Genomic DNA, 12,162 nt, shown 5'->3' with positions numbered 1-12,162 from the left:
ATTAACTTTCCCTTTACCATAAACTATTCTACAAAAATTCCCCTTTGTCCACATCCATACTTCTTCGAAATTTTCCCACACTAAATCCCATTACATAACTCGTTAAACAATTATCTTCATATTAACCTTAAACCACACTCACGCATCATTCATACTGCTAAAACACATTTATAACATTTTACATACACGCAAAGACATAATAATACTTTATGAAAATACTAGAACAGTTTATGAAAAACATTCTATTACTTTAGTGCACTCTAGTGGGCGCAATTGAAACTAAATCACAGTCCCCTAGAGAGCCTGTCTGTATGGGGAGAGAGTGGCCAACTGGACGATACGGCGGCCATTTTTCTGCCAAACTGCGGGCGGGACTTTTGAATGGCCAGTAGTGGAGTAGTGGAGAACACACTCACCGAATCAAAAGCACAAGACAATATGGCGAAATCATCCGTTAAATGCCTTTGTTTATAAGAATAATGTGTTATAATAATTTTCACACAGCCAATTTACAGGTCTGTTCTCAAATTTAACTATGTATATTGCAAGTTGTTTTATATGTAGTAAAAAGCAAAAACGACTTACTTCGCATAGATAAGAGTACTTGGTTGGTTTCCACAAGGCTCCTGTTTAATTTATGTCAGCCCTGTTGACTGCGACTGCTCACTGCTTTCGTCTTTCTTCATTGAATGGAAATGCTAACATGCGAAATCCACCTTCGCCTCTATTGGAACAACCAAATGGAGCACAACCTGGCATCGTTTACGAACGTCTGCAGAACGAACTGCAGATGTCAAACACAATACTGTACAATTACTAACGTGTTTACTTCCAATTCAACTCAAAAGCACGGCGAACATAGGAAGCGCGAGATACGTTTGGCGCCATTTTTTCTGCGAAAGCTAATCAACCAATCACGGGCAACATCACCTATGGCCACACTCTCTGTATACAGGCTCTCTACAGTCCCCTATGTAATACTGCCCTCTATCGCCTGATACATAAACTACGTGCGCGTCCAGTCTCGCGTCACCATCTGTCACTCCCCAGCTCTGAGACACATCTCCCACTTAACCGCCTCCAAGGCAGGATCGGTATACGGCGCTACGGCTCACAGCGAAAGTTGGCTTGCAGCGTGTGAATGTAGACGTGGATGTAATGCCTGTCTCTCACTGGTGGATTGCCTTCTCGCTCGTTGCAGCTGAGCGACTGCTGCCCGCTCTCATGTGCTGCTGCGAGATGGTGCTGGTGCTGGTGCTGGCCGCCATTCTGGCGGTGTTCGTCTGGAAGAGGCTGACGGCTCCAGAAGAGGAGCCGTTCAGCCAGCGGAAGCTGGAGGACGCGTGGTGGGGGCCCGGGGAGCCCAGGGAGCTGGATCAGTCCGTCCGGCCTTTCTCCATCGACGTCCCGGACAGCGTAAGTGGCGAGCAGCGGGTGGTCAGCAGCAAGGGGACCAGTTTCAGTAGAGTTCCGGAAGTCACCGCATCGTACTTCCACAGAAATAGCACTTAAGGCGTTCTCTTTCCCCAGTCACACACCCAGTTAAAAGGGGGTAGTCATGAACTTTTACTTATCACTTGAAGAGAGTAAAGTTGCGTAATTAATTCGAGGTGGATGTTTTACCAAACAGCGGAAATGTAGACTTGTACGAGCAAGGTCACCGGTCAGTAATGTATCGTTCGGAAAAACGTATCGCGTCGCACTGAGAGGTGAATATGGAGAGAAGGACCAATCCCCTTCATGGGGATGAACGACTGTAGCAAAGAAAAATTCCATCTACAGCACGTCACTTGCAATACTGTCAAGAAAGCCATAATGCGGATTAGATCACCATCTACTGAACATGATGGCATCACTATCCAGATGGTAAAACTTATTATTGATCACCTACTGCCCTCTAAAACAGACATTTTCAACGATTCATTAATCACAAGTGTTTTCCCTGAGGCCTGGAAACTGGGACAAATTAAGCCAATGCCTAAAAAGGACATCGCCACAGCGTCCTCTTACTACCACCCCATCTGCCTTCATCCTGCACTATCAAAGGCCTTAGAATATATAGTCCACGACCAGCTCACCAACTACCTATTAACAACCTACTAGACGAATACCAATCAAGTTTCTGTAAACATTGAAGCACAACATCCGCACTGATAATGGTGACAGATGACCTGAAACTTGCCATGGACAGACAAGAAGCGACTATCATTTGGTTCTTAGATTTCAGCAAACATTTGATACTGTCGACTTCGACATCTTAGTAGCCAAACTTAGCAGTGTAAATTTCTCATCAAGTGCAGTGCAATGATTTCGCTCATACATGACGTCTTGTCATCAACGCGTCCTGTCTGGGAATATAAAATCACAATGGCGGCAGGTAGTGTCAGGCGTTCCCCAAGGCTCAGTACTAGGTCCCATACTTTTCTCTCTGTATGTCAATGATGTGTCATCGGTTCTGACCTATTGCAAATATCATATGTATGCTGATGACCTTCAGTTCTATCTAAGTGCGAAACCAAGCAATCTTAAGAAAGCTACTGAAAATTTCAATACTGATCTTAATGCACTATCAAAATGGGCACAGGACATCGGACTAAAAGTAAACCCATCTAAAACCCAAGCGGTACTTGTTGGTCACTGTAAGCTCATTAGCCCAAAACATCTGGAATCCGTACCATCTCTTATCCTAAATGGAACAAATATTAACTTCTCTCCCTCAGCAAAGAGTTTGGGACTAATAATAGATGAAAATCTAAATTGGACAGAGCACGTAACTGCAGTGTGCATAAAAGCATCAGAATACCGTCATGTCCTACAAAAATATAAAAAAACTCTTCCCTTTCGATCTGAAGAAGAAATTAGTACAAACGCTTATACTGCCAATCATTGACTACAGCGATATTATCCTACAAGGCCTCTCTCAGGAAAATTCGCGACGTCTGGAACTGGTCACGAATACCTGCGTCCGATATATCCGTGACGGTCGACTTTTTGATCACATTTCACCAGAATATGCAAAATTGTCCTGGCTGTGTGCAAACGCAGAGATTTCCATACACTCTGTCTCATCTACTGCCTTATAAATGTACACTGTCCCTCATATTTCTCCTCGTCCTTAACGCTTATGTCGGAACAACATGACAGAAACACACTTTCCCATCATAATAAAATCCTCTCTGTTCCACTGCATCGCTCAGTCACCTTCTCCAAGCCTTTCACAGTAGCGGGAACCCGACTCCGGAATAACCTCCCTCGTTACATTAGAGAACATAAAAACATGTCCGGCTTCAAAAAACAGTTAATTACGTATCCACTTAAGCATCAGTAATGCCTTCCTCTGTACATGAATGCACTTCACCTCAGTCCTTTCCTCTTTCCCCCTCCTTAAGTCTCCCTTCCCCAAAACTCGCTATACTAGTAAACTTCTACTTTACACACCAAGATATTAATGTACATCTGCACAAATCTTCATTACTATTGCCAATTTTTCTCATGTTTATCATTATTATTTGATTGTTTTTACTGTTACTATTATTACTTTTATCATAATTTGTGTGTATAGCACCTGTTGTAAAAATACAGCCAGCACTTACTGTATTAGGTCTTAGTCATTACTCTGTATTCATATTGTCACTAGAGTAATCTAATTTTCTTATTTAAAGTATTGTCATGATGTAACTTTGATGTGTGAAATGCTGCATGTTTGAAACACTGGTCCGATGTAAGAGAGGGCCTGATGGCCCTAATCTGATCAGGTTAAATAAATAAATAAATATCGCCATCAAGACTGGTGGTCCCATTTCGTGAATACCACTGGTACTAGCACCAAGCTGATATTCAGGAGGGATTACGGAAGTGTTTGATTTCACCCGTCTGCTTTGATCCATGACGTCACCAATATGGCAGAAATGGCTATTCTAGGCGTCTCTAATATGGCGCCTATGATGTCGCTACATACACATGGCAACAAACACGAAAATACGAATAAATAAGACAATAACATCTCCCTCCAAGAATACAAACAAACTAACGGGGCAGCCGCGGGAAACTGGGGGTTTTTGGGAGGGGACAAGCTAAATATAACAGTAAAAAAAAGACTCCACTATCGCAAAAAACACAAAATTACGAACAAAAAACAATTACGAACAAAAAACAATTACGAACAAAAAACAATTACGAACAAAAAACAATTACGAACAAAAAACAATTACGAACAAAAAACAATTACGAACAAAAAACAATTACGAACAAAAAACAATTACGAACAAAAAACAATTACGAACAAAAAACAATTACAAAATCTACAGGAATCTGACACTTTCCTTGACCTATATAGGTCAACCGCTGCTGACGATACAAAAGCACCAACGCCAAAAACAAAAATTGGAATCAGACGTTTCTCTTGACCACAGCTCACGATACCAAACCACCAATATGTAGATATAAAACTACGAAAATTGGAATCGGTCATTTCCCTTGACCTATATAGGTCAACCATATCTATTGATACGAAAAAAACCACCACCTACAACTAAGAAAAACAAAACCAAAACTACAACACCTCAAGAATTCAAAAGTTAAACATCCATACGTAAATTAAAACACATTCAATACACAAAAAATTACAACTCGAGAAAAATAGACCCAAAAAAACAATTACTTACGACCAACAAATGTCGGCGCTCAACGGCGGTCGGCCACCTCACACACACACACACACACACACACACACACACACACACACACACACACAGAGAGACAGAGAGAGAGAACGCCATCAAACTCAACAAGGGAACTTCTACCAACACAACCAACTCCGCTCCGTTATGACGTCACACACCACATCACCCTTACGTCATGGGTCAAAGCAGACGGGTGGAATCGGACGCTTCCGTTGAGCCATTCAGGAAGAAAATATACTTGCTTGGTTGGTTGGTTGGATGGCTGGCGGGAGGGGACCAAACCATCGGATTAGGGAAGAATGGAGAAGGAAGTTGGCCGTGCCCTTTCAAAGGAACCATCCCAGCACTTGCGTGAAGCGATTTAGGGAAATCATGGGAAACCTATATAAAGATGGCCGGATGCCGATTTGCACCGTCGTCTTCCCGAACGTGAGTCGTGTACTAACCACTGCGCTGCCTCGCTCGGTGGAAATATTGTATCTACAGCATGAAAAGTAACTCTCCTTCATTTTAATCCGTCGATGCAACTATTTATTTTACGATACGAATTTGGTTTTGTTGCTTTAGAACATAGTTGTATGAAATCGTCGACACACTGCCTGACAAAAGATAGTGAAGCACAGGGATGGTGAGGTGGAAAAGAAATGAAACATATTGAGATGGCGTGTCGTGCTACTTCAGTGGTTACAAACTCGAGTCCAATTTAGAACGAGTTGGCAATATGAGCCGACTTATCAACATGATATCCCACCGCTGTGACCCAGAAGCACACACCAATTCGGTTAGGAAGGGTGCCATAAAACCGCTGTATTCCTGTCGGAGGCGAGGTGCCCCACTGGGACACTTCACATTCAAGGTGGTCCCACACACACTTGTAAAGGGAACAGATATGGGGATCTTCCTGACAGCAGCAATACCTCAACATCGCGCAGACATTTCACAGAGACACGTACGACGTGTGGAGGAGCATTGTCCTGGTGGAAAATGGTATCACAGTACTGTCACACAAGATGTTACACATGAGGATACAGGATGTCTGCACATCGTGACGACAGGGCTAACACCACTGGGGCTCTCCAAAGCGTTTTAAGAATGGGCCCTCTCCCCAGGTGGCCGAAATACTCGCTGACAATGGTCACTTGGAGTAGCGCAGTACCACAACTCATCGCTGAACACAGTGTGAGCCCATTGCTCAGCAGTGGTCATGGCAGCTTTCCAACGTAGCCGTATGTGGTGCTGTGTTAGCGGCAACCTACGCGTGGGACGGTGTCCCATAGCCCGCTGCTAGTCTCCAACCAATGGTGCAGGGAGTCCATTACTTGGTCTCAGATGGCAGGCGCATGTGTAAAGGCACTACAGTGTGCTTGGCGCACAGTATGGCGATCCTCCCTTACGGTGATCAGAAGTTATCGACTGGAACATTGAAGACAAGTAAACCACGGCCAAACACGGTGTCAAGAAGGAAACAGTCGACCTAGAGACACCACAGGACGGGAGAACCGAGCAATCGTCATTACCATAGATCCGACGTGTAACTGGTGCTTCAGTGACCACAAGCACCATTAAGAGGAGCCTCGCAGCGCCCCTTCTGCCGATTACCATTGACCTCTGTACACCCACAAACACGTTTGCCGTGGTGTTGGCCACATTCGGTCTGCAATCGTCTTCAGTGATGAGTCGCGCTTGGAACTGAGACCTGATGAACAGCGAGGACGTGTCTGGCGACGCCCAAGACAGCGCTGAGATACCAGACTTACCGTGGACCACCATTCAGCTCGACTAGCAAGAGCGACGGTCTGCGGTACCATTTCATTTCATAGTAGGACCCGTTTGGTTGTCATTCACGAAACCATTACAGAGGAGCGGTCCGTCGACGACATTGTCTGATCTGTCTTGCAGCCCTCTATAGTAAGCCATCCTGGGCTTACATTTCAGCAAGATAATGCACACCCGTACACAGTGGGAGTGTCTACTGCTTGCCCTCCGCGTTTGCCAAGCCCTACCTTGGGGATCTCTCCCCGATTCAGAACGTTTATTGTGGACAGGGCCGTCCAACTAGCTCGGGATGTTGACGATCCAATGCACCAGTTGGCACAGAATTTGGCACAACGTCCCTCAGGAAGACATCTAACAACCCTGTCAGTCAATGCCAAGTCGAATAGTTGCCTATGAGGGCCAGAGGTGAACCAACGCTTTATTGACCTTAATTTGTGAAGCACTTCCTCTTGAATAAATCAGTTTTTTCTGAAACCTTAATCACTTTTTTGCTGGTACGTGTGCATAACGTCTACTGATTTCCATCCCATTCAGCATATTTTTTGGTCTTAGAGTGTATTTACTCATCTGGGGAGGGGAGATCAGATAGATGGTATGGGGTTAAAAACAAGTACAAGACAAATAGTAAATTTAAAAATGGAGGAAAAAGGAGACTGGAGAAACGTGTAGTGATAAGCTCAACAGAGTGAAGCCGAAGATAGAGAGAGAGAGAGAGAGAGAGAGAGAGAGAGAGAGAGAGAGAGAGAGAGAAGCTGTTTTATATACAGTAGATCCGGTTAGGAAAATGTATGGCAACTATGGAAATTAAAAAAAAAATTCTTTGTCGCTAGATACTGATTATTTTCAAGCTTTTTACTGACTTTATTTTTATTCAACAATGACTTTTATCAAGAAACAACTTAGGTTCTCAAAGGTTATTCCAGGTGTATTTTGTGTAGGACCTGCTGGACAGCTTTGATGAAGCGTGTGTTTGTACACATCGTCTTTCTGTTATTTTTATTACATTTGTATGTGTTATTATTATTGTATGAATTTAACTTTTAAGGATTAATTGTTTTATGAATATTTTGCAATGATCCTACTGTGTAACTAACGCTAAATAACGAAAAAATAATCAATATAATGTGCGGTTCATGTAATAAACAGCACTAATTTTAGACCATTATGAAATATCTCATATGGCAGTAGGCTGAATACATCGATAGGCATAAATCTTTACAACGTCTTGTGCCTCTATCAGAAGTTCTTTGGGGAACACAGTTCAAAGTTAGAGAGTAAGGTAGACACAGTCGTTTGTAAGGTATCACTGTTACAGATAGACAGTTGGTATAGGAATGGGACATTTTGAGACTCATAATTTACTGCAATTTTGCAATGCAAAGCTAAATACCTTTTTGTAACTCTTGTATGAACATGTGGCTCTTTACATGTAATGTTTGTACACATGATTTCCAATGGTTGATAGGCGCTTTGTATAATAATTATATGTACCTGTTGCCTAGTTATTGTCTTTTAGTAGAGATGACCCAAAGATAGATTCGCGGCCAAGGTCGATTCTCTTTAATAGAAATAAAGTAATACAGCTGTTTATGATACAATGCAATTTTTAACCTCTGTAGGTTTGTTTCTCATTTCTTTCTGCGGCAGTTTCACTAGAGGACTGTAACGATCATTTTTCCTTCTAGCATTATATTGTTGGTTGTGTGTTACGCTCAAAATGCAATGGACTGTTGACAACTAATTTCATCAGTGAATAAATGTACTCTGAGGTTGTGGTTTAATGGTTTAAACTGATGCCTGCATGATGTACAAATGTGGCGCCCACACGTAGTTCTGATTAATTTCTTTTTTACAATGAGTAATTTTTATCAACACAAGGAGTTAACCTACAACACTGTTCCAGAATGTTGATCTCCAGTGGGGATCCCTGGATTGAAGACAAAGTTCGTTTTGGGGTACTATTGAGAAACGAAATACCCTGGATGCTAGGACATACGAAAGTTAGCGTCTGCCCATAGTGTGTGACGGGGGTGGTTCGAGCGAGCGGTGATCCTGTGATGTTTTGTGTTTATCAGAACATGACTAGGAAACACACAGGTCACCATTAATTCGCTCCAAGACGTTTGTTTAAACATTCTTTGGTGCCAAGTGTTGTCCTTTCGTATGCGCTCATGGGAGTCCAAACGAACATTGCATCACACTTCTTAATAACACAGGTACTGCCTTTTCGTATTTATTCTTTGATGAAAGGTCATCGACTCTCCTGTATGTATGTCCCTCTTGGACAGGTATATACGTAATGTATGAGTGCAGGTTGAGACAGATTGAAGTTAATCTCTGGCTGTGATTCGTCCATGGATAGCGTAAGTGGTAAAACTCGAAATCCGGGATCGAGTCTCTGTGTAGCACAACTTTTCGTACATTACCAGTAATTCGCAAATTGGGAATGCTTTTTCATAATCTATTGAGAAAGTTAAGGAATCCAGCTACTGCAACAATCTGTAGAAAGATTCTACTGCCATCTATGTACATATCCTACAAGGAGTGCAAAAAGAAGAAAAGAGAAACTGGGGCTCATATAGAAGAGTACAGACAGTAGTTTCCTCCTCGCCCCATTTCTGAGTGTAACACTAAAGGCAACAGGTAACAGTGACGCAATGTACCCTCTGCCATGCACTGCATGATTATTCTGGAGTATATGGTTCTGGTGCACGTGTACTCTCTGTAAACCTTGGGTCCTTGGGTCTCGACTTCGAGTCTCGGTCCGCCACACAGTTTTAATCTGCCAGTAAGTTTCATAGCATCACACACTCCGCTGCAGAGTGAAAATTTCATTCTGGAAAACTTGGTTTGTTCACATACACATTGTAACAGTGATATTCATGTATAGATTGCTGCATTACTGTAATAATATAACTTCCTGCCTGTAGGTGATTCAAGACTTGCACGAAAGGCTGAAATCCACACCAAAGCTAACGCCACCATTGGAAGGGGTCGGCTTCGAGTATGGCTTCAACTCTGAGTACCTGCAGGAGGTGGTGGAGTTCTGGAGGACGCAGTACGACTGGAGGGAGCGCGAGAAGTTCCTGAACCAGTTCCCGCAGTTCAAGACGACCGTGAGCGGCCTGGAGCTGCACTTTATCCACGCCAAGCCGGCCGAGGTCCCTCAGGGCACAGTGGTGGTGCCACTGCTGCTGCTGCACGGCTGGCCGGGATCCGTCAGGGAGTTCTACTCGCTGCTGCCGCTGCTCACCACACCCAGGAAGGGCGAGCGGTTCGTCTTCGAGGTGGTGGCCCCTTCCCTGCCCGGGTACGGCTTCTCGCAGGGTGCGGCCAAACCCGGTTTCGGGCCCGTGCAGATGGCGGCCGTCATGAAGAAGCTCATGGAGCGACTGGGCCACAACAAGTTCTACGTCCAGGGTGGAGACTGGGGGTCTGCCATCGGGAATGCTCTGGCGAAATACTTCCCCAGCTAGTGAGTACCGCCACAAATATTTTACCAATGCATAGAAGTGTGCAACTCCATCCCTCTCTCGTACAAGGTATTAGGTTGGAGCGTAAGTTCAGAGTGTTCATATTATGCATGTTGGTCTTACAGTTGCTATGGGTTTATTTATCGAGTGTCATTTTTAATTTTTAGTTAATTGTTGGTGTCTGAGTTTAAATATTTTCATTTTGTCATCTGGAGATAGTGAGTGGATCTGTGGTCGCTAGAAAATGGAGCACCAAGTAGAGAAATTGGAACACTGCCGACATATTCTCCTGTTTGAATTCAGACAGAAATGGAGGCAGTCAGAACAATTTGTGCCCTGTGTGGGAATAAAGCCACTGGACAGGCCACGTCAAGTAGGTTCATTTTGACTTTAGCGACCCTGAATGGGGGAGGAGAAGTTTAGTGTTTAATATCCCATCGACGAAGAGATCATTAGAGAGGGAGCACCAGCTCGGGTTTTGGAAGGCTGGAGAAGGAAATTGGCCATGTCCGTTCAAAGGAACCATCCCAGAATTAGCCTGAAGTGATTTAGGGAAATCACAGAAAACGTAAATCAAGATCGTCCTCCTGAATGCGAGCCTAGTATGCTAACCACTGTCCTACCTCCCTTGTTGTGACTCTAAATATTCAGGATTAATCTACAATGATCCACGTCAGTGTACTCGAGAAGTGGCAGATGTTATCCTGAGCGAGGTGGCGCAGTGGTTAGCACACTGTGCTCACATTTGGGAGGACAACAGTTCAAACCTGCGTCCGCCCACCCTAATTTAGGTTTTCCATGCTTACCGTAAATCGCTTCACGCAAATGCTGGGATAGTCCATCTGAAAGGGTATGGCCGACTTCGTTCCCCATCCTTCCATAATCCAATGGGACTGATGACCTCTCTGGTCCCTTCTTCTAAATCAACCAACCAACAAGATATGATGAACTGTGATAATTACACCATCGAACATCATCTACACACAATGGGGAATGTTCAAAAGTCGGGTGTGCAGGTTGTTGTTGTTGTAGTCTTCAGTCCTGACACTGGTTTGATGCAGCTCTCCATGCTACTCTATCCTGTGCAAGCTTCTTCATCTCCCAGTACTTACTGCAACCTACATCCTTCTGAATCTGCTTTGTGTATTCATCTCTTGGTCTCCCTCTACGATTTTTACCCTCCACGCTGCCCTCCAATTCTAAATTTGTGATCCCTTGATGCCTCAGAACATGTCCTACTAACCAGTCCCTTCTTTTTGTCAAGTTGTGCCACAAACACCTCTTCTCCCCAATTCTATTTAATACTTCATCATTAGTTATGTGATCTACCCATCTAATCTTCAGCATTCTTCTGTAGCACCACATTTCGAAACCTTCTATTCTCTTCTTGTCCAAACTATTTATTGTCCACGTTTCACTTCCATACATGACTACACTCCATACAAATACTTTCAGAAGCGACTTCCTGACACTTAAATCAATACTCAATGTTAACAAATTTCTCTTCTTCAGTAATGCCTTCCTTGCCATTGCCAGTCTCCATTTTATATCCTCTCTACTTCGACCATCATCAGTTATTTTGCTCCTCAAATAGCAAAACTCCTTTACTTCTTTAAGTGTCTCATTTCCTAATCTAATTGCCTGAGCATCACCCGACTTAGTTCAACTACATTCCATTATCCTCATTTTGCTTTTGTTGATGTTCATCTTATACCCTCCTTTCTAGACACTGTCCATTCCGTTCAACTGCTCTTCCAAGTCCTTTGCTGTCTCTGACAGAATTACAATGTCATCGGCGAACCTCAAAGTTTTTATTTCTTCTCCATGGATTTTAATACCTACTCCGAATTTTTCTTTTGTTTCCTTTACTGCTTGCTCAATATACAGATTGAATAACATCGGGGAGAGGCTACAACCCTGTCTCACTCCCTTCCTAACCACTGCTTCCCTTTCATGTCCCTCGACTCTTATAACTGCAATCTGGTTTCTAAGGTGTGCAGGTAACACATGCTTTTAGCCAAAACTACAAAAATCAGTGGGTGACCAGGTGTGTACCTTTGCTTGCTCGTCCTGAATTTGATCGTGAACAACACCGATCATTCCTATTTCTCATCGCTACTGGTGACCAGAAATGGTGTCCTTACGCTAAGATAGTGAAAAAGAAGCAGTGACTGAGGCCAAAGCAGCAATTCCTCATACAAAAACCTGCACACATCCACAAAAGGTAATCT

General features: G+C 43.5%; 1 protein-coding gene across 1 annotated transcript in view; it reads left to right on the top strand.

Moving 5' to 3' along the window:
• LOC126109757 (juvenile hormone epoxide hydrolase 1-like) overlaps nucleotides 1-12,162 on the top strand; it is a 92,893-nt gene that overhangs the window by 41,630 nt on the left and 39,101 nt on the right. Inside the window, exons 2-3 of the mRNA XM_049914808.1 lie at nucleotides 1,202-1,416; nucleotides 9,389-9,933. Of these exons, the coding sequence (XP_049770765.1) occupies nucleotides 1,225-1,416; nucleotides 9,389-9,933 (737 nt within the window). The 5' untranslated portion in view covers nucleotides 1,202-1,224. The remainder of the gene's footprint in view (nucleotides 1-1,201; nucleotides 1,417-9,388; nucleotides 9,934-12,162) is intronic.

This window comes from Schistocerca cancellata, chromosome 12 (genome assembly GCF_023864275.1).
Source record: "Schistocerca cancellata isolate TAMUIC-IGC-003103 chromosome 12, iqSchCanc2.1, whole genome shotgun sequence".
NCBI lineage: Eukaryota > Metazoa > Arthropoda > Insecta > Orthoptera > Acrididae > Schistocerca > Schistocerca cancellata.
This window is presented reverse-complemented; position numbering and strand designations above follow the sequence as displayed.